At 37.0% G+C, this 27075-nt stretch overlaps 1 protein-coding gene across 1 annotated transcript; it reads left to right on the forward strand.

Moving 5' to 3' along the window:
• The first annotated feature begins 6088 nt into the window (after positions 1-6088).
• On the forward strand, positions 6089-26123 carry LOC107602461 (KN motif and ankyrin repeat domain-containing protein 3-like). The gene is made up of 11 exons (XM_016294962.1): positions 6089-6291; positions 16648-16729; positions 16805-18418; positions 19827-19935; positions 20232-20450; positions 20697-20787; positions 20912-21131; positions 21532-21674; positions 22833-23033; positions 23361-23459; positions 25473-26123. The coding sequence occupies exons 2-11, from the start codon at positions 16693-16695 to the stop codon at positions 25533-25535; spliced, it is 2796 nt and encodes a 931-aa protein (XP_016150448.1). The 5' UTR covers positions 6089-6291; positions 16648-16692; the 3' UTR covers positions 25536-26123.
• Positions 26124-27075: the final 952 nt, after the last annotated feature.

Below are 27075 nucleotides of genomic sequence, written 5' to 3' on the forward strand. Positions count from 1 at the left end.
ATATATACACCTTGCTACGTGTACTGCGTTAGGCTAACCAAGACTTGTCATTTGCACTTATATATTGTTGCTCTTAGTTGTAGTTTGGACTGGAGTTCGTGCTGTTGCTCAAAGTTAAAGTGAGTTCATACATGGGAGAGGTCCTTCATATATATATATGTATATATACGTATATTAGGGATGTAATGATTCACTCAACTCACGATTCGATTCGATTCACGATTTAAAAAAAATTTTTTTTAACAAAATGAGATTTAAGACAAATTATAAATTAAATGTGTCCTTTTATTATTGCTTGGACAAAATGCTGCACATTTATTAGTGAAATTGAAATATAACACTATAATAATGTACTAATATAGCACTTGCATTTTTATTGATTTTGATTGCTTTTATTGTCCTCACTTGTAAGTCGCTTTGGATAAAAGTGTTTGCTAAATGACTAAATGTAAATGTAGTACATTTGTATGTATCAGCTGCCAGGGTTCGTGCCAGGAGTCACCATCGTTTGTCGCCGTTTCTGCTGTAAACTACACTTTTTTAAAATAAAAGATTTGATGATGCATATTATATACCAGCAAGCAGGTGCGATCAGAATATGAACCCAAAGCTAAATCGCATAAGCATTTTCCCATAAAGAACATGCACACACACAAGGAGTGCCAGCTGCCGCTAGCCAATACTGTATATACGCACACACGCGCACACACAAACATTTATTTATTTAATGTAACACTTTAGTTATTAGCTAGTTGCTTGCATATTACTATATTAGCGGTTTATTAGTACCCATAAAGCACATACTAATGCCTTATTATGAGTGACCATATTACATCTTATCTAAGCTGCGCAAAGAAACAATGTGCCGCGCACACACAAAGAAGAGTGGCCTGATCAAGTGCTGGAAATAGCGGATGATGGGCACAGAACCGTACAAAACTCAGACACATGTACAGTCACGCACAGGTGTACTGTGCAAACTGTACTTCATAGGGGTGTTCACTTTTTATGTATATATATATATATTTAACTTGCAGATCTCAGTTTAAATGCTTTAGTTTGTTTTGATATTATATTATATTATGTTAGGCCTATATTATAAACCTAATAACTAACTGACCTTGTTTTTTAATGGAGTCACTTATGCTCATCAAGGCTGTATTTATTTGATCAAAAATACAGAAAAAAACCCCGAATATTGTGAACTATTAGGCTATTGCAATTTCTAATATTGGTTTCCTATTTTAATATACTTTAAAATATAATGTATTCCTGGTGAAGCAAAGCTGTATTTTCAGCACCATTCCTCCAGTCTTCAGTGGCACATGTTCTTCAGAAATCTTTCTAATATGCTGATTTATTATCAGTGTTGAAACTGTTGTGCTGCTTAATATTTTTTTTATTGTGCTGTTTTGATTCTTTGATTAGGCTAATAAAAAGTAAAAAAGAACAGCATTTATTAAAAATAGAAATCTTTTCTAGTAATATAAGTCTTTACTATTAACACATCCTTGCTGAATAAAAGTATTAATTAAAAATTAAAAAAACAAGAAAGAAAGAATTTACTGACCCCAAACTTTTGAATAGTAATCAGAATCAGAATGAGTTTTTATTGCCAGGTATGTTTACACTGATGATGCATATTATATACCAGCAAGCAGGTGCGATCAGAATATGAACCCAAAGCTAAATCGCATAAGCATTTTCCCATAAAGAACATGCACACACACAAGGAGTGCCAGCTGCCGCTAGCCAATACTGTATATACGCACACACGCGCACACACAAACATTTATTTATTTAATGTAACACTTTAGTTATTAGCTAGTTGCTTGCATATTACTATATTAGCGGTTTATTAGTACTCATAAAGCACATACTAATGCCTTATTATGAGTGACCATATTACATCTTATCTAAGCTGCGCAAAGAAACAATGTGCCGCGCACACACAAAGAAGAGTGGCCTGATCAAGTGCTGGAAATAGCGGATGATGGGCACAGAACCGTACAAAACTCAGACACATGTACAGTCACGCACAGGTGTACTGTGCAAACTGTACTTCATAGGGGTGTTCACTTTTTATGTATATATATATATATTTAACTTGCAGATCTCAGTTTAAATGCTTTAGTTTGTTTTGATATTATATTATATTATGTTAGGCCTATATTATAAACCTAATAACTAACTGACCTTGTTTTTTAATGGAGTCACTTATGCTCATCAAGGCTGTATTTATTTGATCAAAAATACAGAAAAAAACCCCGAATATTGTGAACTATTAGGCTATTGCAATTTCTAATATTGGTTTCCTATTTTAATATACTTTAAAATATAATGTATTCCTGGTGAAGCAAAGCTGTATTTTCAGCACCATTCCTCCAGTCTTCAGTGGCACATGTTCTTCAGAAATCTTTCTAATATGCTGATTTATTATTAGTGTTGAAACTGTTGTGCTGCTTAATATTTTTTTTATTGTGCTGTTTTGATTCTTTGATTAGGCTAATAAAAAGTAAAAAAGAACAGCATTTATTAAAAATAGAAATCTTTTCTAGTAATATAAGTCTTTACTATTAACACATCCTTGCTGAATAAAAGTATTAATTAAAAATTAAAAAAACAAGAAAGAAAGAATTTACTGACCCCAAACTTTTGAATAGTAATCAGAATCAGAATGAGTTTTTATTGCCAGGTATGTTTACACACACGAGGAGTTTGTTTTCGTGACAGAAGCTCCCACAGTGTAACAGAATGACAGTGACAGAACAAAAACACAAGTAAAATAAGGAATAAAAATATACAAATTGACAATTGTATGTACAGGTATACTCATATACCTGTGTATATTGTAACACAAAATTTATATTTTGAATAAACACTGTTCTTTTAAACGTTTTATTTATCAAAGAATCCTGCCCCCCATGAAAATTAACCATGGTTTTATTGTAGTAAAAGTGTAGTAACCATGTTTTTTGGCACATTGATTACTATTTGTATAACCACAGTTTTCCTACAAAAACCATGGTAAAACTATGGTTAGTGTAGCGAGACCATGGTTAATTTGTGGTTACCATGGTTTAACTATAGTAACCATGGTTTTTTGGTTTTATTTGGAGTAAAACCATGGTTAATTTTCATATAGCATTTATTACAGTAGGCTACATAAACTATTCTGCCTTATTATGTGATACAAAAGGGAAAAAAAGTGTTTATAGTACATTAACAAATTATAACAAAAATTAACAAATCATGGCTCGCATAAATCGAGGCTGATAAGGGCCATTTTTAACTCCTTAAAACAAAATGATATAAATATAAAGTTAGATAAATTTCCCAGTAACGGATCAAATCGGGGCAAATAGCCAACATTAAAGAGAATTAGGCTACTGAACATGAGTAAGATATGCAAGCAGACAGTCAATATGGCAATCAATAAATTAACCGATACCCTCGAAACAACACATGCATCATTTCTTATGTCAGTCAGAATAATCCAATTTAAATGCAAAAAGTGAACAATATAAGTGACAGGAAAAAGCAACGTAATTAGCAGGTATTTCACACTCGTTCATGCACAGATAATGACAGTCAAAACTGTGTCATTCATTGATACATACTGAATTATAATCCGACAATTAAAAAAAATAACAACAACAACAATAATGCACTTAGCCTACCTTCGTGTCGCTCTATAATTTTACACATACCGAGAGGAAGCCTCTTGTTAAGTTCATATTTATTTATTTAGTCATTTACAAATGAGGACAACAGAAGCAATCAATTGTAGTATTCAAATCAACTAAAAACAGATCCAAAACTAAAAGCTGCAAAACTTTATAAATACTACTTATACACATTTAAAAAAATAAAGAGATTAAATAAAAATGACAAATGCCTACAACAAAATGTCAAACAAAAAAATAAAGCTAAAAACAATTCAAAATATTAAAGAACAAAAGGTATGAGTATAATAATGATTCTAACACAACACTAATTCAAACACCAAAAAAAAAAACAACTACATGTGTGTATGTACAACCACACACACACACACACACACACACATATATACTATATATGTACATACACATTTATAAATTCAATATATATATTATTTAATCATATTGTAGAAAATAGCCTAATACAGAACTTTGAACAGTCAAAACTAATAAAGTCTAGCAGTTTTCAAGGATTTATCAATCTGCACCGTTTAAAAGATAAAAGACAGGATCGTATAAACCAAGGTATTTAGTTTCGGTTGTGATGAACTAATTCAGATGTGCTCTGATTTCGGAGTTGCAGTGATAGAGCCTTCGTCTCATCTCACTCCACAATAATTCACGTCTTGAGAGTCGAGTCACTCTCCCACTCTTTAACTTATGTTTAGGCAGTGTGATTACTTGAATATACAGTCATTCAAAATCAGATACGTTATAACTTATCACGCTAAACACTCGTGTATCATAAAGTCTGTCTGCTGAGCGCTCGTGAAGTGCGGCTGTCGACGCTTACATCAGCACCAGCGCCTCTGCAGTGTGTGTGTGTGTGTGTGTGTGTGTGTGTAGTAACGTTGTGATGACTGATCGGATGCAGTACATGCATACTTGGGCTTGTTTGTTAAACAAGGAGCCTATGCAGTTTATATGTTTGAAACCCGCCAAATTGACCCCAAACCAGCCCAAATTGTGTCCCGCCCAATCTGGCAACACTGACTGTAATGCAGAGAGTGTGCGCGAGCGAAGCTGATCCTGAGTCAGATACAGCAGCACCGGAACGACCAGCGGACCGGAAGTCGTTTTCTTGCTCTCTGGGTCACATCCGAACGGGATCCAGAAATTCGCGCCACCTGTCGTACAAATGGACCGCCTAATGAATCTAGCTGGAAAGCATACACACATTTACATTTTCAACCACTTTAAACCGTTTAGAAAGAGACAAATAATGACCCAACTTTTACCCTATAGCTATATGAACTGTTTGATCTAATATGAATATGGCAGATTAAACCTATGTGAATGCGATATGGCTGAACATACCAGTCAAAAGTTTGACTGCATTGATGTTTGCCATTTTCTACGTACCTAGTCAATAAATAATCAAAAAGACCCAGTGTTGGTAAGTAACGCGAGTTACGTAATTTCAAGTAACTTTTTTCAAGTAACTAGTAAAGTAACGCATTACTTTTTAATTTACAAGAGAATATCTGAGTTACTTTTTCAAAAAAGTAACGCAAGTTACTTTTTTTCAATGTATTGATTGACAGCTCTCCTGTCCCCATGTTGAGAGAAATCAGATGTTACTGTAGTTCAAAATAAATATGAATATGCATTAATTCATCTCACTCACAAAAAAAAACACACACAGATTCAGTATTCCTCAAAATGAATAAAAATAATGCAACTCAGAATATGACGCAAACCTGCAATAATTAAATATTAAACAACACAAATATGCTTTATGTATTTAATCCCATTCTATTAAACAATGTCTTTGCTTCTGACCTTCGATGATTCAGTTCAAGCGTACTAATAAGCACAAATTACTCTAGACGAACATTTGTGTCTTTGTTTATTGCTGAAGTGTGTTGAAATGTCTTCTTCTGCATTTATACTGTACGGATGTAACTTTACTTTCCCTTCAGCCTGAGGCTCATTCATTTCACTTTTGGTGTGAAAATGCTTTTATATTTGCCAAAATATAACTTTTTTATTTTAAAAACAAACAAACAAGCCCTGTCCAGATTTAAAAAGTAACGCAAAAGTAACGTAACGCATTACTTTCCATAAAAAAGTAACGAAGTACCGTAATTCGTTACTTTTTTAATGGAGTAACGCAATATTGTAATTCATTACTTTTAAAAGTAACTTTCCCCAACACTGAAAACACCTAATCATTCTGCTGTGTTTGACTGGGCTCCATCTATCTGATGGGTATGTGAGAATTTGCATTAATAAGAATTGGGTTTCTTGGGGACTTCCAGTCTGGGACACTGAATATTTAGATAGACTTAATGTAGAGCTTGACGTCTACTACGTAGTTTCATGGGTGGGAATAAACCAGAACCACCCATTCACAGCCATGCCAGCAGAAGAGCCCGAGCGACACAGTTCAACGCAGTATTTCAGCAGATCCCGCCACACACCGTTCATAATCCGTTCATAATATACTACCGCAATGAACGGTAACTATGCTCGTATGACGGCTGAATATAAATCAGCGCATATCCGGATTATTATAGCCTAACGCAAAGAAAAGAAAAGAAAGAAAGTAGCAAACGTCACCATAAGGGTAAGACAACGTTTCATGACTTCCGAAAAGAATCCGAAAAGAATCCGAATAGAATCCGAATAGAATCCGAATATAGAGCACTGTGTTGCCTTTGATGATAATTAAAGCTGTAAAGCTTCACTGTCACTGTTATAACTGTGTTCAAATATGTTGTGACACGGGATTTTATGACAATCTTTTTTGTTCTGGCCCGTTCAGGTAACTCTATCTTTTTCTCATCTCTACTTGGTACTTGATACTTGGCTTTATAATCAACAAAGTCAAGATATATCTGTGTCTACTCATTATGGTGTGCAGTGCATGTGCTGTATGTGCCTAACATTGCTTCTCTAATAAGTCACAAATTAGTGTTTGCTTGATTATTTATGAAGCCCAAGTGCTTGATCTTTGGGGAGAGAGAACTATTCGGTATCTTATAAAGTAAAATGTATTCAGTTTTTGTTCACAACCTAGCCTACCTGTTGTGTTCAGTGAGTACAGCAAGCTCAGCCATTTAACCCAATAAAGAAAGTTGTTGTGTTTATGGGGAATGTAGATCAATAACTACAGAAAAAACACCAAACTAACAGCGAAGGGTTACATTTGTAACCCTTTTACATTTTACTTAAGTATTTCTGTTTTATTAGAACCGTTAACTTGATTTCATTTTCATGCTGATGTTTATTTAATGTTTATTGTAATATAATAATAATAATAATGTCACTGGGATTAGGTTTTTAAATCTCATTTAAACGTGCCCTAAATTTTGGTAACAGGATTGCAAAAATTATGTAAATTAAAAATTATACAGTGTTGAAAAAGAACAAAAAAAAAACTTTTTAAAATATGATATTTGTTATTTTAACTCCTCTTTTGTAACATGCATGCTCAAATTATGTATTTCAGTACGTCTCTACATGTATTTCTTAAAAGGCAATAAATAAACAAACAAATACATAAATTCAATATAATCAAAGGAAGAAAAGCACAAAATGTCATGACCTTTCCATTAATCAGATCATCCTGATCTTTGCAGACAAAACTACTATTAACAATACATTATATTGTTGTTGCCCCAAAACAGTTTTAGCTTGAAAATTGAACTTGCCTCCGAAACGCTAAAAGACTCACATGCTTCAGGTCTCATGATTCTATTTATGGGCCATTCCCCTGTCTGGGTCGCCCCTCCACCGTTCGCCCATCCTCAAGTGAAATATACATTTGTGTAAAGAATTCAGAATACCACAATGTATATACAATTACTTCTGATTGACCAGGTTCAGTCTGAAATGGTAGATTACTGATGCAATGCTGAGGATTTAGTAGATGCCCATGTTGCCTCTCTCCATGTGATCATATTCATAAAGATATAAATAGCAAAAACTGAATGTGATTCAGCCTTCTGTTATGGTTCCATTCCAGCTTTGCACTGTAACACCATTAAATGTGATAAAATACATTATCATCTTTAATCTAATATAGTTAAATAGTGGGACATGGTTTGACTCACTTCCATGACTAAAGTTCTTTGTTCATCCTTTAGTAGTTGTTTATAGGCGAATAGAGCCTGCAGTGTTCACAGTAGCATGTTCTAGAGACTTTCTCTTCCTCCAAATCACATTATTTGTTGGTATGTGGATAATACTGAACATACTGAACAGGCAGACAGAGCTCTGTCTGAAAATGTTAAGCTAATTAGCACGTCACAAACAAAGTTAGTGCCTTTATGTCTGTGTGTTTAAATCAGTATAGAAAATATAAAAATGTTACGCAATTCATGCATGCGTATAAAATCTGGCTTTGATTTTGGTGGATCCAGATAGATCTGTTTTTATCTGTTCTTGTGACAGAACATTTAGTTTTATGCATTTAGCGGACCCTTTTATCCAAAACCATGGCCTTTTATACAAAAGAGGGACAAAACCAAGACCTAACAATATTTTTTATACTCAATGCCTAGATTAGGAAGCAAGCTTGAGAAGAAGACAAATACAGAGGAGACAGTGAAATTCAGTGAAGGGTGATTAGTCTCCACAGGAAGTTGTCTGAATGTTTAGCGGAACAGAAATGATAAACAATATTACATAGGAAATGGGGGCAGGTTAAGGGGTCTAAAAATCGAAATCGCTTATTAATAAAATGATAAAAATGCATTGATATGAATATCTAAATGATATAAAAGATACGTAAATATTTTTACGTTTTTTAGCTAAAAATACGTAGCGATTTGTACGTTTTAAACGTTGAAATACGTCTAAATTGTACGTTTTAGCATGACTAAAAACGTACAAAAGTGTACGTTTTGCGCTTGTAAATGTTACGTATTTATACCTACGTATAAACATGAGACCAGGCTGACATTTCGCATACTAGGTTTTGAGTGACGTGACATGACATGACATGACATGTCTATTTCTGCTCTCCTAAAATGTGATCAGCTGTTTTTCACAGGAAGAGTCCGTTTTCTGAAGCAGCTTTTAGAAACAATGGGAGGATGTTGTTGTTGTTCACAAAACTGTCACAGCAGATGGTCTCTTGCTCTCTAATTTTTTTAACAGTGCACTAAGTAGTAGTGTTTTCCATTTACAAAAGTTTTAGACCAACAGAGCTAAATAATGCTTTTGACAAATCTAATTCAAATGACTTACACTCACAGGAGATTAAAAAAAAGTCATATGAGTGGCTTCGGCAAAACGTTGTTTTATTCTACATGAAGGAGGATTCATTGTGGCAGCCATGTTGAGTTCATGTTCACTACTATATTTGGTAACACTTTAGAATAGGGAACACTTATTCACTATTAACTACGACTTTTCCCTCAATAAATTCCTAATTTGCTGCTTATTAATAGTTAGTAAGTTGTTAAGTTTAGGGATTGAGTTGGCTTTAGGGATCTAGAGCATGTTCAAAGAGAATAAGGCATTAATATGTGCTTTATAAGTACTAATAAACAACCAATATGTTAGTAATATGCATGCTAATAAGCAACTAGTTAATAGTGAGAATTGGACCGTAAAATAAAGTGTTACCGAAGTCAATGACCGTTTCAGGGATGAGGATGAATGGTCTTGGTTCTCAGCTTGTTTTGTCTGTGTAGCCTACAAGAATATAGCATGCCATATACAAATTTTTTTTTTCCCTATTATATTAATCAACATCAATAATTATTATTACAATATTAATTATTAATTTTTGTCATAAAATGCAGCCCTACTCTGTATTTTTTTAAATTATTTTACAAATGTATATATGCCTACTTTATATAGGATGAGATAAATTACATTAATCTCATTATTGAAATATTGTATGTCACCTTTGAGTCTGTCGGCAGTCTGTGTAAATAAACACAATATGTCAGATGCAGTTTCTGTGCCACCTTTGCAGTCTAAAGATGACTTTTGTTGATGTTGATGCCATTTTATTGGTTACAGCCTGAGCCTAAAGCATTCTGATTTACTGAATTAATAAAAAAAAAATACAAGTATTTGACATAAAAGACAGCACGGATACATTTAATAATTAGAATTAATAAGGTAATTAAAAAATGTTACCTTTCCTGTAAACAGTGCACCTGGAAAACAACCCCAGAGAGCAAATATTGTCATCACTAGTCAGGTCAGAGATGTATTTTTCCATTCATTCTTCTAAAGCAGGGCTGCCCAAACTCGGTCCTGGAGGGCCGGTGTCCTGCAGAGTTTAGCTCCAACTTGCCCCAACACACCTGCCTTCAAGTTTCTAGTATGCCTAGTAAGAGCTTGATTAGCTGGTTCAGGTGTGTTTAACTGAGGTTGGAGCTAAACTCTTCAGGACACCGGCCCTCCAGGACTGAGTTTGGGCACCCCTGTTCTAAAGTGTGACTATGATGTAAAAAACGTCTTGTGAACATTTTCAACTTGTAAAACTACTGTGCATTGACCCCTAGAAGCTGACCTGGAATGGCAATATTCAACCATCTCCTGAGTTTTGTGTGCAATTTGCATCAGACGTTCGGTTAACAGACTGTGGGTGAGCCGTCTGAGGCTGAGACTGCTAAATTAGTAACTCTTTTATCATTTAATCAATATTATTTGTCTTTTTCTTAAATGCGAGCTGATGTGAGAATATGGATGTCTCACAGAAATGATCATTGTGTAGTCAGAATTCCTTTGTGGCAAGATTAATCCATCTTCAAAGCCAATTTATGCTGAGTGACATTTATTAGACTTACACATATGCAAGATAAATTCAACTGATGTTCACTGAATAACATGTGATCATATTTCCTGCAGCAGCTAGAATTTTAAACACTGGCTTGTGTATCTTGAAAAATTAGCTGATGTCACTGGGATGTAATTTTTAGAGCATGTGCATGTGCTTCGTTTCCTTGTTTATTTTTCCGTGCCTGGTCTTTGAGGAAACAGCTTTTGCTGCATGGATCAACTGTCTAGCACTCACTGTCCTGAAAGACAATGGCTGCTGTTCCAGGAGACCCTAGGGCCGTACCAGACCCACTTCCCTTCAGGAAAGAGCAGCTGTGTTGCTGCACTGGCTGTGACACTAGTTAAAACAATGCAACGCACTGTAGTCTGTAGCTTAAAAGAACAGTTTGCCCTAAAATAAAAAATCTGTCATCATTACTTGCACTCAAACACCGTCAAGATAAAAAAAAAAACACAATGAAAGTACAATAAAAGTAACTCCAAAGATGACTTCTGTTCTTCTGTTGAACAGAAAAGGAGATCTTTAGCAAAAATGCTCACACTGCTCTTTTCCACAAAACAAAGTAAATAGAGATGGACGCTGTCAAAGCTTCACAATGACACAAACACCATAATAGAATCATGTTCCCATGTAACGTGTATGCAATATTCTAAGTCTTTTTAAAGAGTTAGTTCACCCAAAAAATGAAAATGGAAAATTCTGACATCAGTTACACACCCTCATTTCGTTTCAAACCAATAAGACTTTCGTTCAAGTTTCTGTCCCTCCTTTGAAACTCCATACAACCAAACTTTGCTGATCCAATATGTTCATAAAGCCGCTGCAAAACTAATCCATATGAATCAAACAGTTTAATCCAAGTTTTGTGAATAGATATGATCATTTTATATGATGAACAGATTTATTTTAGGGTTTCGTTCAGAAGGACAATGATAGACAGACATGCATAGAGTACATCAAATACAAAGATGGAAGCTCAAACACATGTGCGTGATTCATGAGAACGATCATAAAAAGTGTGCTGAACATAAAAAAATCAAATAAACCCCTAAATTAAACCCTTTCTTAAAATGAAGTGATAGTATCTCTACACAAGACTAGTTTTACGCTTTTAGTTGCACAGAGGGACAGAAACCTCCCCATTTCATTAAAAATATCATAATTTGTGTTTTGAAGATGATCAAAAGTCTAAAATGGTTTAAAACCATGTGAGGGTAAGTAAATGGGGAGAAAAGTTTAATTTTTGGGTGAACCGACCCATTAATCCTCATGATAGCTTTGTGTGAAAAGAACAAAGTTCGTCATTCACTGAAAATCTTCCCCTCCACAGTAGATCGCAAATGCATGTGAATGCACACATTCAGCCCTTGAGTTAGTTTTACAACTACTGTATGTAATTCAGTGCTTAATCGCCACTGAATTGTTGAAATCAAGTGTAGCATTAGTTCTGGCAGGTCACGACAGTCAAGCTTGCATCAGCTGATCCACGTCTACCTATAGGAATATGATGCCTATTACAGCATCCATATATACAAGGTCTATTCAGACTCCTTTTATCTTGAATAATGTTGTTACAATAAATTGTCATTAAGAACATTAATGATATCTGTTACTTTTGATTATGTTCTGTTTTGCCTAGGGGGGGTTATCTATTCTCTTATCTATTCTAGGTTTTTGTCCAGAACCGAACCATACCTCCAATCCAAACTGTGTGCTAATTGTCAATCATCTTTGACAGAACAATGCTTTTGGGATTCACAAACCTGGTGCATTTCAGTTGATCACCAAGACAAGAGAACTAATGGCATTAGTTATCACTGGCCACAAACCTGGAATGACACATCTTCAGATTTGAATAGAGCTGTGGTGAATAAAGATTTGAGAGCTGTGGTGAAGGGAAAGACTTTCATCAAATAATGGCTTGTATTTCAAACTAGTCATTATCTTATTGCTTCAGAAGACATGGAGCATAGTTTGTATAGACTTACTGTATGTGTCTGGTAATCTCTTTTAGCTATATGTTTTCATTTTATGGAAAGGAGAAAGCTGGGACATTCTGCTAAATATCTAATTTTATGTTCTATGGAAGGAAGTCACACGGGTTTTGAACAACATTAATGCCTGTAAATTATGGCACATTATGTTAATTTGGCAAACTATTCCTTTAAGTCATGTGATAGCAAACAGATTCCCGACAGTGCTTTGAGGCGGGCGTCAGAAAGCTCTGCAAGGTTTTCTTTCTTTCTTTCTTTTTTTTATGGGACTGCCCCTGTTTTAAGTTGGAAGTGTCCTTGCCCAGCCTGCAGAGTTCACATAACATATAATGTGAATAGAAACCTCCTGCTTCCTCTGCAGGAAAATGGGAGGGAGTGCTATGAGGTCACTTTCAAAACATGACTCCCAATCAGACAACGCCACAGTGGAAGATTTGTTCGAGTTATTTGCTTGCTCTGAGAAGTCACTGTTCCCATGTTCAAAGTGGTGACTGTTATTCACAAAGCTCTTACTTTTATGGACCAGAACTGAATGAAAGGTACAGGGTTTGAACACTGATTTCTTCTAATTTGACAAGCTATGAAATAGTTGATATACAGTAGCAGTCATTTAGACTCACTTTATTGAATTTATGCTGTTCATCTTCTTAAAAATGTAAAGGCTTCCAACTTAAATAAGTGTAGTTGACATATAAACTTTGCCTGTATGCATAGATATTCACAAAACTTTACAAAAATAAAGGAAATTTTGAAGCAGATAGTGAGAGAAAGCAGTGAACAAGTGTCCAGCATACAGTACATGGGAACTTGTTTTACATTGTTTAGAATGCATCCCAAGATGCACCTCATGAAGTTGGTTCAATGTCCAAAGTGTCCAGAGCTGGAATCGAGACAAAGGGTGGTGATTTTGGAGAAGCTTAAAGGGTTAGTTCACCCAAAAATTAAAATTAGCCCATACATTTCTCACTCTCAAGTCATCCTAGGTGTATATGACTTTCTTCTTTCAGACGAATCCAGTCGGAGTTATATTAAAAATTGTCTTTGATTTTTCAAGCTGTTTAATGGCACTAAGCGGGTGTTGCATTCATCAGTCTAAAGGAAGTTAAATAAAAATCGCCCATCCATAAAAAAAAGTGTCTCACACGGCTCCGGGTGGTGAACAAAGGCCTCCTGTAGCAAATCGATGCGTTTTTGTAATAAAAATATCCATATTCAAAGCGTAATAATCACTTTAATGTAGCTTGCGCCAATAGTTGTACATGGAAGCAGCTCCGGGAGGATGACATATGAGGTCAGCGCTGTCGTAGTAGTGAAAACCAACGTTTGTTAACAGGAGCAAAGGAAGCAAAGTTTCCTTACTTTAGCAAATGAAAACCAGTCTCCTCTTGGCTTATATCGAAATCCTCCGACATTCTTCTTTACAAATCCTCGTTTTGTACTTCTAATAAGTGACCGTGGTTTTGTTTTGATCTCTCCCCTGCACTTCCGCGTTCGTCACTTCTGAGCGGCGCATGCGCAACGCCGACGTCTTACGTCATCCGCCCAGAACTGCTTCAGTGCACAACAGAGAGCGCAAGCTACATTAAAGTGATTATTACGTTTTGAATATGGATATTTTTCTTGCAAAAACGCATCGAATCGCTACAGGAGGCCTTTGTTCTCCCCCCAGAACCGTGTGAGACACTTTTTCTTTATGTATGGGCGCTTTTTATTTAACTTATTTTGGACTGATGCATGCAACACCCGCTGAGTGGCATTAAACAGCTTGAAAGATCAAAGACAATTTTTTATATAACTCCGACTGCATTCGTCTGAAAGAGGGTGAGTAATTTATGAGCTAATTTTCATTTTTGGGTGAACTAACCCTTTAAATATACAATAGCTTTGATTTGTTTGGCTTTTTTAGTCAATACATGATCCCCATACTTCCACTTGTGTTATTTTGTAGTTTTGATGATAACTATAATGATAAAGAATGGGTAGGTGTGTCCAAACTTTCGTCTTGTAGTGTAAATGTTCAGTTCTTATTCAAATGGTAGACATGCTTTTGTTTTTGTGAGCCTGACATGTTTGTAGCATGCTGGTTAAGAGGCACAGGAGGTAGACAGGAATGTGTTTCCCCCCTCTTGCCCTGTAATTAGGCTTTTACCAGCAGGCAAACACAGTGATACGTCTCAGCTCACTGCTGGAAGGACAGGGAAGTCCTGCAAGCCGCAAATCAAGACAGCACGCTTTGAGTTGACAGGATAGACTGTAGTCGCAGGGACTGGAAATCTGGTCAGCTGCATGCATAACATGCTGCATTGCGCCAGACACAGTCAGTCTCTCCAATGCAGAACATCTTGAAGCATTTGGGTTCAGTCTGCACATGGTACCATTACTTCGCTCAGTCAGTGGAAAAAACTGCTTTGGCCTGTTAAATGCGATCAAACGGTACGCAGTATGCTTTTAATTAGACACCGTCTTCGCCAACACTACTTAAAACAGTGTAGTGCTTCTGTTGTTATTCCTTGGCCCAACAGTCTTCTCATTATATCCTGCATTCGAGCCGTTCACCACCCTTGTGGAGTCTTTGTGCTGGAGTGACATGTCCGAGCCTGGTCACATTAGCACTGTGTGAAATAGGAAGTGTCTGGTGGAATGTGCCTAGGGCTCTGTGAAAACAGTTATGTGCAACATGCTTCCTCTCCTCTGTGAGGGTATGTGTGTGACCTGCTCTGTCCACTGGTATTGCAATTTAGCATCATAAAGGATGTGCAGTATATGTAGTATTAATAAAATGCAATGTGTGTGTTTTATATCGAAATCTACCACTGAATGTACCGTAACATCTCCATTAGGGCTGCACGATTATGACAAAAATCATAACTGTTGATTATTACCTTGAAATTGTAATTGCGATTATTAATTACGATTATCATGATTTACATTGAATGATGTTTTGAATAGCTTTATACCATTGCTTGAAGCAACTGCATGCCATATGAAAATAAACAAGCTGAAAACACTCTTCTTGAAAACCTTTTTGCTTTTCTATAGCATTAAGCCTCATATGTCAAATATACATTGGTTTGGTTTCTTCTTTAAATAAAAAAGTCAAAATATGCATGGTATTATAATGTTATACTAAAACTAAAATTAAAACAATGGAAAAAACCCTTAAGACACACACACACACACACACACACACACACACACACACTAATCTTAAGCACGCAGAATAATGTGGACTTTTTTTTCGGTAATTGTGCCTTTGAACGATAATAATTGTAATTGTGGCATACATAATTTTAATCACGATTAGAAATTAGATTCATTGTGCAGCCCTAATCTCCATACAAAAATGATTGTAGTGTGCCATAACAGTGATAATATTAGATGATAATTTTGTGCAGTAGGCTTCAAACATCTAAATGCACAGTGAAAACCTGGAAATAAACAAAGTTTTATTATTTGAATGGTCACTGATAAAATAAGCAATCTGAGACCCTGAGCAAAGTGAACTTCTTTGTGTAAAATGTCATTCACAAAATATCTTCACTTCCACAAGTTATTTCAATGCATAGTTGTTTTTTTGTGGTACAGTCAGTCCTGAAAGCACTGCAGAGGCAGAAGGATGCTGTGTTTTCATGTCTGAATACTGAAATAGCATTCATGGAATTATACTACATTTTTAAGAGATCATGGCATGCAAATTACTTCTTATGAGGGGTACAGCTATATTTATTTTTTGTCAGCCAGAATTGTCATAGTTGTTTTCCAATCACCTATTAAGTTTGCTGGATAGCTAACCTTGCTTCTCAGGTGATTATAAAACCTTTGTGTGCAGTATGTGTGCAGTCTAAAAACATTTCTATGATGTGAGACCAGAACATGTTTCAACTAGGAACTGTGTCATTCTGGTTGCTACCATAGCGGTGATCTAATAAACATACAATGCAACATGCATCAACACCATTACCTATCATCACATGTCAATCATGACAGTCGAGGAACTACCATTGCCTCTTAACAACAGAATAACCTTTAAAACCTTCAGTGAACACATGTGGACTTGTTGTAGAATCAAATGGTCCAGAGATGCTTTTAGGTTCAGTTTTTTGCAGGGCACCAGCAGCTCCCAAACAATGTTTTCATTTGCCTGATGTTTCTATGGCACTGAGATGTTGTCTTTTGCTTGCAGGTGTGCTGATTTGTCTTTTGGAGGGGCAGCACAAGGCTCCATAAAATGACCCAGTCTGTGCATATTACCTCCAAACTGCCAAGTAAGTAGTTGTTTTTCTGCTCTCGGTAGATAGCACTGTTTCGAGATGAACACTTCTGCTATATTTGCATTGCAGATCTGAGTGCCCCTTTTCATGGCTCTACTGAGGAAGAAACAGATCAAGGTGGCTCCTATTCAGTACAGACACCCTACGGATTCCAGCTGGACCTTGATTTTCTCAAGTATGTTGAGGAAATAGAGAGTGGACACAACATTCGGAGGGCTAATGTGAACCCTCGGAGGGGATCCCGGGGTGACCGTGGGTATCAGAGGAATTTAAATGTTGGGGGTCGAACCAGTGGCTGGACCTCCACTGAGTCCCTTTCCTCAACAACCAGTGAGAATGGCCAAACTAACCCACCTTTTCTCCAGAGCCCCATCACATCACCTAGTAAACCACTTTCCCCATTACCAGTCATCAGTCCCAGTCTGCCTACTTGCTCCAAAGTGCCACCACCACCTCCACCACGTAACCCTAGGGTTGAGAGAACGCTCCTTGAAACTAGCCTTCGACTGCAACAGGAGCAAAAACAGTTTTCCAACGGGTTAGGTTCTAATTTGTTGAGTTCCAAAGCCAGTGGATCTAATAGGGACTTCTCTCTAGCTTCTTCCCAGCTTGCTTCAGATGCCCACTTGCTACAGATATCACCTGTTGTTCAGAACCCCCTTTCTGGGGTCTGGACCAAAGCAAGTCCTCAAACGTCTGGAAGGAGCACTCCAGCCTCCAACTCAGGAACACTGCCTCCTGGGCACCTTCAGACAGTGCGAGAACAGATGGCCAATGCCCTTAGGCAGCTAAGGGAGATGGAAGAGAGAGTGAAAGGACTACCAACTCTAGAAAGAGAAATTACCATACTCCGTGCTGAAAAAGAAAGATTGGCTCATGAGCTTCAAAAGAAAACAGTAGAACTTGATGCAACGCTCAAACGGCAAGTCTCCACTGAGGCAGTAGTAGGAGCCTCCCAACCTGGATCCCTACCATTGCCGTCACTTTGGAATAAAAAGCCAGAATGCAAATGTGATGAACAAGACAAAAAGGAAATAAAGAAACTAGACACTGCTCCTATAGAAAAAAGATCCATAGCAGTAGGTGGTGACAGTCCCCTTGAGACTGTGGTCGTCTTCAATCGCCAAGCGGTCAAGGATGCTGCTGTCGAAGCTACTATTGATGTTTGTCACGCAGCTATTGAGACTGAGACTAGTGTCATGCATGATGAGGCAATTCAGACTGGAGTGGCTACAGAGGATGTGGCAGTCTGGGTAACAGAATCATTTCTAGGGCTTCAAAGTGAGACAGAACGAGAAATTGAAAACTTGCAACACACTATCAAATTTCAACAGGAGTCAATCCAGGTTCTTGAGACACGATTAACTCAAGTCAACCAAGATCTCGAAGCTTTAAGGGCTCAAGAAATTGAGAGGGCATCCAAGATTATGCTGGACAAAGAGACAATAGCAAAACCAGAGACAGCCAATGCCCAAATGGAAACATGTCCTGAAGTTTGTTCAGTTGGAGTGCTGTTTCCAGATGTGACTGATCCGGAGTACGTTTCAAAAAATGATCAAAGCATTCAAACAGATCCTGTGGAAACTTCAAAGGAAAAAACGGTGGAGCTAGTAAGCATTGGTATCCAGTGGGAATGTCTAATTGATACACAAGACACTGAAGAACAGACAACTTCTGCAGAGGGTGAGCATTTTTATTTTCATAAAGCATGTTCCTGGTCATACGATGCACAATTACTCAAAGGTAAAAAACACCTTATCAATCTTTAATTCAAATGTTAATTAACTTGCTCTGCCTTGGTAGTGCTACTGTTGTAACACAGCCTCTCTAACATTTTGCCAGAGTTTATTCGGTTTGTTTGGTCTTGGCGGAATAGATCTGCCACGCTGATGCTGCGGCAGAGCAAGTACCAAGACTTGCTACTGCCAATACATCTACAGATGTTGCTGTGAGCATGTAGAAAATACTGCTGCTGCACATACAATATATATGAAATAACCCCCATATATAACATACATGAAATTACTTCATAGCAGACCTATACAGGTGGAGCTGGGGAAGGTGGAGGGTTTCTAAGTATTTGAATGTTGAGCAGCAAGCTCATTGGCTGCTGGATGCGAAAAGAACCAATCAGTTGTGCCATGTGAATAATGGTGTGATTATATCAGATTGAGTTAGAACTTATTGGCCTGCGCCATCTAAAGTTTCATGACAGAAATGTGCATTTATGCAGTTATTTAAAGCTGGTTAGCATTAATGTAATATGCACTACGACATGAATCAATTCAGAATAGATAAGCCTAAGTCCAACTATGCATTTGTTTCATGTTGACATTAACTCTTTCCCCGCCATTGACGAGTTATCTCGTCTTTTAAAAGAAAACGCTTCCCCGCCAAAGATGAGTTTTTACGGCTTTTCGTGTTTTCACTGTTATACACTCCGGGGAGCTATTACGCATCTTCTGGACGAGTACAAAACCTCCCGAACAAAAACACACGTGAATAGGATGGAAAAACTAGCGATCTCTTATGTAAACAGATGCATATGAAAAATAATGCGATCATCAGCAATAGACAGCATATAAATGAAAACTGCATAATGTTACAGAGTAAAATGTTGATCCAGGAAGTGGTATATGTCTGTGCAAGCTTTGGAGGTGTTGATGGAAGCGATTTACTGGATTTATGCTTTGATAATCGTACTGAATATTATCCAGATGTAGTTTTTGATAAAAATGTGATTTTCTCACCTTTTTGCTCACCATTATGCATTTTTTATGAAACCTACCTATATTCAAGTGTTGATAAAAAAAGAATTCTTTAAGCTAGAATAAAACAGATGTTTTTTTGTTTAAAAGTAGAGGCTCTGATCTTTATTTTGGTGTATTGCATCTTCAAATATTCATACAGCAAAATATACTGGAGGCCATCGAATTTGAGTGAAAATCATCAAAATCGCTGGCGGTGGCTGGCAACTTTTTTCAAAAATGCTGGCGGGGAAAAAGTTAAATCAATCTGTATAAGAGAACCACATATTTTTAAGGGTATCCATTGGAAAATCCCTTTAAGTGTGATTTCTTTGCAAAAAAAGCTGCAGGCCCTCTGAAATCTATCATGAAGAGGAAGGATGGGGGTGGTGCTGGCGCAGCTTACATCGGTGGCAAAAAGAGCCTGAAGTTTGTTGGAATTCTAAACGGAGGGTGAGTTACTAGAGCAGATTTTTAAATAAGGAAATACGAAATACCATTACTGTAGTAACAGACGGTGTCTCATGGCTTATTGCTTTTATAAAGTGATTTACGAAATTAAAATATTATTGTTAATGACAACAGTAAATAATTATTCTGCCAAGGAACAACTGTATATAATATCACTGGCTTCCACCATTTCTCTTCCAATCTTATTTCAGAACTGTAACTATCCATTTTGTTATTATTCGTATAAATATTTCATCTCGGACCGCAAATTATACAGAATTTCTCCTAAATTCTTTCAGTTATGAGTCGACCTCTAGTGAAGAGGAAGAGGATGAAGAGAGTTCCTCTGATGGAAGTGAGGCTGGTGCGTGTTCAGACAGCAGTGTGGAAGAAGGGGCAGCTCTAGAGGACACATCTGATGAAGAGATGAATATAAATGTGGATGAAACCGACAGTGATGAAAACATGCCAGCTGGGTCAGAAGATTTAAAGGACCAGGAAGAGGAAGTGAAGGAAAAGTAAGTGCATGACTGAAATGTCCCATAATCAGAAAATACTTTTGTGGCTTAGCTTTGAGGTCATCTATATGCTAGCATACATCTCAAAATGTGCTTTTAGCAGATATACACATTTAAATATTTGAGGTCTTTCTCTTGCAGACCAAAAATGACTCATCTTGTACAAGAGATATTTCTTTTTTAGAAAATGGTGATTCATGGCTATGACGTTGTTAAAGCAAACAATAATTGGAGGTTATCTTACAGGTTTGAACTAAGTGCCAAAATGCGTGAGGCTTGTCTAATTTTGAAGAACCACCTTAATGACGGAGCCAAATCAGTGAAGAGTAAAGAAGTGGTGGGAGCAAATCACACAAATTACAGTTTATTCACATTGTAGTTACTATTCCAAATTAATCATTTAAAATTACATTCCAGCCAAATTTAACCATTATGCTGTTCTGGTAACATATCTAACGCAGTTGTCCAGCACTCATAGCGTTCAGATGGAGTGGTTCAGAGTATCCAGTGCAAAGATGGCCCAGCCGCCGCGTGTGTCAAATTACCTGATGGCTTTCTCAGAGGTCTCCCCCGTCCTGCTGGAGCACATAGTCAACATGACCGATGGCAACGGCAACACTGCCTTACACTACAGCGTCTCCCATTCCAACTTCACCGTGGTGGACCTACTGCTTGACACAGGTTAATAGAATGTAGCTCTTTAGGACACATCAGAATAACATTGTAACAAGCAATTCAATTGAATAAACCATGGGAAAATGCACCCAGCTTCGATAAACAACGTAATGTTTTGTTGTTGCATTTAGAATGCAGCTTACTATAGAGTGAATTCTATGTAGTGCATACTGCTTTTATTTTAAAATATGTGAATGTGAAACAAAACAGTCATTTCCAACAGTAGTATACAACATGGTTGTCACATGACCTAACTATCTTGCAATTCCCTTGTAACTCTCGAAATGGAAGGTCAAGCTGTAAATAAGTGTACAGTTATACACGATATGCTAATGAGCTGTTCTGAGTTGTCTAACAGTTCGGGACCTTGTTACAAAACCTCAGTTGTGGATGTGTTCGTGTGCAGGCATGTGCAATGTTGATCAGCAGAATAAAGCGGGATATACAGCTGTGATGCTGGCAGCGCTCTCAGCAGTGAAGGAGGAGGACAACATGGCAGTGGTCCAGAAACTCTTCCGTCTGGGCAACGTCAATGCCAAGGCCAGCCAAGTAAGTCACTCAGTATTCATCTGTGATTATATCCTCTGCTAATTTGAAAATTACATTTCAACGTTCACTCATAAAGGTTCTTTATTGGCATCTCTTGTTCTTGAAGAACCTTTATCATCCATGGAATCCTTCCATATCACAAAAGGTTCTTTATAAGGGCTCTTATTAACAAGAAAAGGTGGTTCTTTTAAGAACTGTTCACTGAAAGGTTCTTTGGGGAATCCAAAATGGTTCTTCTATGGCGTCACACTTTTGTAAACTTAATTTTTTTTAGAAATGTGTTCATAGATACTGCTTGACTTGGTGTGCAATATTTGATTTTGATTTGCTAAAAGAAATGAAACATTAACAGAAATCTTTACAGAATACACCGTATATCACTGTTCAACAGTTTGGGGAAATTAGGTTTTAATTTTTTTTTCATATTAAACCTTTTATTAAACAAAGGTGCATTAAATTGATCAAAAGTGACCGTAAAGACATTTATAAGGTTACAAAAGATTTCAAAAATTACAAAAGGTTTCAAATAAATGCTGTTTCTTTGAACGTTCTATTCTGCAATGAATCCTGAAAAGCAATGTATCACAGTTTACACTAAAATCAAAGCTGCACAACTGTTTTTCAGCATTGATAATTGTAATAAATGTTTCTTGAGCAGTAAATCAGCATATCAGAAAGATTTCTGAAGGATCATGTGACACTGAAGACTGGAGTAATGATGCTGAAAATTCAGCTTTACATCACAGGAATAAATTGCATTGTGCTATAATATATATATATAAACTGTTATTTTAAATTGTAATAATATTTCACAATATTACAGATTTTACTGCATTTTTGAAAAGTAGTGTACTATTCAGATTTTTTTGGTATCAGCCATTTCATTAGATAAAAAAAAAAAAAAAAAAGTTAAGCCTGGCTAAAAATATATGCAGATGCTACTTGTTTTGATATTTTGTATCTAATGCAATGAAACCACACTACACTAATTAATCTCTGTGAGGCTTAAGTGTCTAAAATCTTCACCGTTTATAAAATATTTGACAAAAACATTTTCATTTTTGAATAAAAACCGATGATTGCATTATTAGAGTGTAAATGAAGGAAAGTGTTGGATCTTGCAGCTGAGCGTGTGTGTTTTGTTCTGTCTGTGCTTAGGCGGGACAGACGGCTTTGATGCTGGCCGTGAGTCACGGGAGGCAGGAGATGGTGCGAGCGCTGCTCGACTGCGCTGCTGATGTGAACATACAGGATGACGAGGGCTCCACTGCTCTGATGTGTGCGAGTGAACACGGTCGGCCTGAGATTGTGTCCTTACTGCTGGAGCAGCCGGGGTGTGACATTTCAGTCGTGGACAATGTGAGTACATCACAAGCACAACCATGATGAATATGTACATGACACAAAATATACGTAATACTGCAGCCTAAAATAAAGCCACGATTAAAGTGGCAGCCACAGTGATATTCAAAGGCAGGTGTACATACATACTCTACCAAGTGCAGTGCTATTTTAGTATCATTGAGATTCTATTATAGTTTTTATTCATTTTAAAGTTTTAGTAGTTGTGTGTGGGAGTGTATGTGTGTGTATATAAATGTTGCTGGACTTGGCATCCAGTGTTAAAGCATCCAGTCCAACAATGCATTATGGGTAAATCTATGCTCTCTGACTTCTTTCCTCTAGGATGGCAGTAATGCTCTCTCCATTGCTCTGGAGGCGTCCCACAATGATATTGCTGTTTTACTGTACGCTCACATGAACTACTCGAAAACGCAGGCGGATGTAAGTACTCTCACACTGACCACTCATGCAGCCCGTTTCTAACTCATTCCAGCAGAAACACATGGATTTTGCCATTTAAAGGAGTCATATGATGCAATTTCAAGTTTTCCTTTCTCTTTGGAGTGTTACAAGCTCTTGGTGCATAAAGAAGATCTGTAAAGTTGCAAAGACTAAAGTCTCAAATCCAAAGAGATATTCTTTATAAAAGTTAAGAGTCAACCACGCCTACCTAAAACACCTCGTTCTAACATGCCCCCACATGTCTACATCACTATGTGGGAAGATTTGCATAACGCCGCCCAAATGTTCACGCAAAGAAAGGAGTAACTTTTATTCTCGCTGTAGTATTGTTGTTGCCGCCGCCGCCATGTCGTCGTGGAGACGCTATGTGTTTCGTTGTGAAAGTGAAACTACTTTGTTTCAAATGTTCACGCAAAGAAAGAAGGCGTAACTTTTATTCTCGCTGTTACCGCCGCCGCCATGTCATGGAGACGCTATGTGTTTCGTTGTGAAAGTGAAACTACTTTGTTTGGTCTTTTAAAAGAGGACACGACTAGAAATCAGTGGTTAAGTTGTATCAAAGACTGTAGAATACCCAAGATATGTCACTCGTATAGTATTGAATGGGGGAAAAATGCAATGCTTAATATGGCCGCTCAATCGCAGGAAGCCCCGCCTTCTGAATGAAGGAGCCAATCGCTAATCGGTAAAGCGTGTCACTGCAGCTGCCGTTAGAAGTCCCGGTTGCTATAGAAACAGTCAGCGCTCTGAGACGTGCGCTCAGGACTGTGCATGCGCTCTGGCTGGTCTAGCCTGAGAAATAAGCTTTTTCTAACACTATTTGAGCCAAATAAACAACATTTATGACACGGTTGTCAGATTTCATTTGTGATTTAAAATATAAAATTTAATAGTAAGCTTAGTGAACAGTTTTGGAGAATTTGATGTTTCCCCATTCAAAGTGATAGGAGCTGCACTTGCATGCTCCAAGAGGCGTTTCAAAGATGGCCGCCGAGTGACATGACTTGCCTTTAAGGGACTTTGGTTGTATTTACAACACTGTTCCAGAACAGTTAAAACCAAATATTCGTGTGTGTGCAACGCATTTTAGAGGACGAGGACTGTTTCCCTACAATGCCTCTGTTCCGGTGAATTCAGTTCCCGTTTCCCCTTCGGTGCGCATGCTGACCACAGTCTATGATGCTGACAAATAATGCTGACTCACAGACTGTAAGTACGTTTTCATATTTAAAGGATTTGCCACTGACGATTCAAACGTGAGTTCTGAGCAGTGTAGAGTAGTGTTTGTTGTTTGTCATTTCTCCGATCACAAATGCAGACATGGTTTTATGTTTACGCGGCGCGGTGCAACGCAATGCGTAAAAAGACAGTATAAGTCATTATAATCCGTAATTATGTCCCCACTGGATGCAACAAATGCCTCATTTATAATAGGTTTTAATGTTTTTGTTTAGTCGCGCCGGGACACGGCATCACAATATGGTGAGGGGCGTAATATTTCCGTCACACGCTTGAGGTATTCGGCCAATCACAACGCACTGGATAGCTGGCCAATCACAGCACACCTCGCGTTTCAGACCGATGAGCTTTGTAGAAATCAATGCGTTTCAGAAAGGCGGGGCATAGAGGAGAAACAATAATGTACAGTATGTGGAAAATAATGTGTTTTTTGAACCTTAAACCGCATAAACACATTTCATTACACCAAATAATGTTCTTTTTAGCAACATCATATGACCCCTTTAAATACACTTTACAAGACTTGTTAAAGCGATGTGAGTGAAATAAGATATTTATTCAGAAAAATGTGGGGCGAGACTTAGCATTTCGGAGTTGATTTGGGGATGAAAAGCGGGCGTTACATTCAAAATTTTTATTAGTACATCCATTAAAAATTTAATTATTAAAATTGTATCATTCTGGAGAGAAATTAGAACATTAGCATTATATTATAAAGTGGTAACATAACTTTTGTGTTTGTTCTTTGTTCAGGTAGCATCCAAAGCAATCTCCCGAAGTCCGTCCAGTCCTAGAAAAACATGGCCCTCAGAGTGACACATTAAGAACAACATTGATATAAAAACAAGACTAACTAACTTTACTGGACGATTAACAATGTCTTTGTTACAAGTTTATATATATATATATATTTATATTGTATTCACTGATTATTCATTTTTATGCACATATTTAATGCACACTACTGCAAAAGAACTATGTAAACATATTAATCTAGGTAAGACCAATGCTTTTATGTACTTTTCCTCTTATACCGGTGTATCTACTATAGTACATTTCTTGTACTACCATGATGTCAGAGTTTAAAATAAGGAAATAAGGTATCTGGGATAACGGCAGCTTAGCTGTAATGTTATTGTGATCACATGGTTCACAAGCTGAACATGTGTTTTGGTTAGTGGTCAGAATGAGAATGAAATATTGCAGCAGATTAGAGTGAACAAGTCACATTCGCTTGAGAAGCTCAACCCCTCAATAATTATTAAACACACACATTGAGGCTTTATAACACAGGCAACCTGTGACGGCCATAATTATGTGCTGTTTGAAAAAGGGCAGCAACAAACACCTATGACCAGGGCCGTTTCTAGCCAATTTGACGCCCTAGGCGAAATCCCTATTGCCCCCCCCTCCAATTATATATATATATATATATATACAGTATATGTATATATTTATATATACATACATATATACTGTATTATCTGTAATATCATTGTGTTGCCACTAGATGCCTGTATAGCCCTATGTGACTCTCGTAGCGAAGACATTGCACATAATTTACACAAATCACACAAATTAATTTTATTACATTTGGATTTGGATGCATGTTTAGATATTATCAATGGCTACTTTTTTGTCTTTATCTGTTTTTTGTTAAAAAATGTTGTTGTTGTTTCCTGAAACATTGATTTAAAGTGTCAGTTATTGCATTATTATTTCAGTCAAACCCCTTTTTTACCCCAAACTACATATAAAAGCTTGATCAGTGGCATAAAAGTAACCAATGCAGCTACTTAATCATTTGCTACTCGTTAACGTGTTAATGTTCCCTTTAAATAACGTGATGCTCTGCCCTCTATGACGCTGCTCCCATTAAGCGCTGTTGGAAGTGAATGAATTGATTCAGCATTTCGACACCTCCGTAAGGATGCATTTAACTCGACAAAGCGGTCTAATAAAGGATGTATTGATCTTGTGAATTAGCAAATTTTACTATACAAATATTTTTTAATTGGATGTTAAAGTTTATATGGGAATATTACATGGCACGCTGATCCTTTAACAATGCATTGGCGCAAAAAACGCACACCTTTTGGACAAATATCGCAACATTATTTATCAAGTGCCACAAATACTGCCTAAACAAAATACTGATTTTGTTCTCTTTATTTACTGTACCAATATTTTTAATTGGCCTTTGAGCTTAGCTTTATTGCATGGCAAATAAATAGTGTTACCTTGCCAGAGCACTGACAGAGCCCACTGATCTAATGGCGTTGTTGAGCGCTCCAAATGCAAACTTTGCATGCAACAATCAGGCAGCAATTGACAGCACTCTGATCTAGCGGCATAC

Source organism: Sinocyclocheilus grahami, unplaced genomic scaffold (genome assembly GCF_001515645.1).
Source record: "Sinocyclocheilus grahami isolate Dianchi unplaced genomic scaffold, SAMN03320097.WGS_v1.1 scaffold327.1, whole genome shotgun sequence".
Lineage (NCBI taxonomy): Eukaryota > Metazoa > Chordata > Actinopteri > Cypriniformes > Cyprinidae > Sinocyclocheilus > Sinocyclocheilus grahami.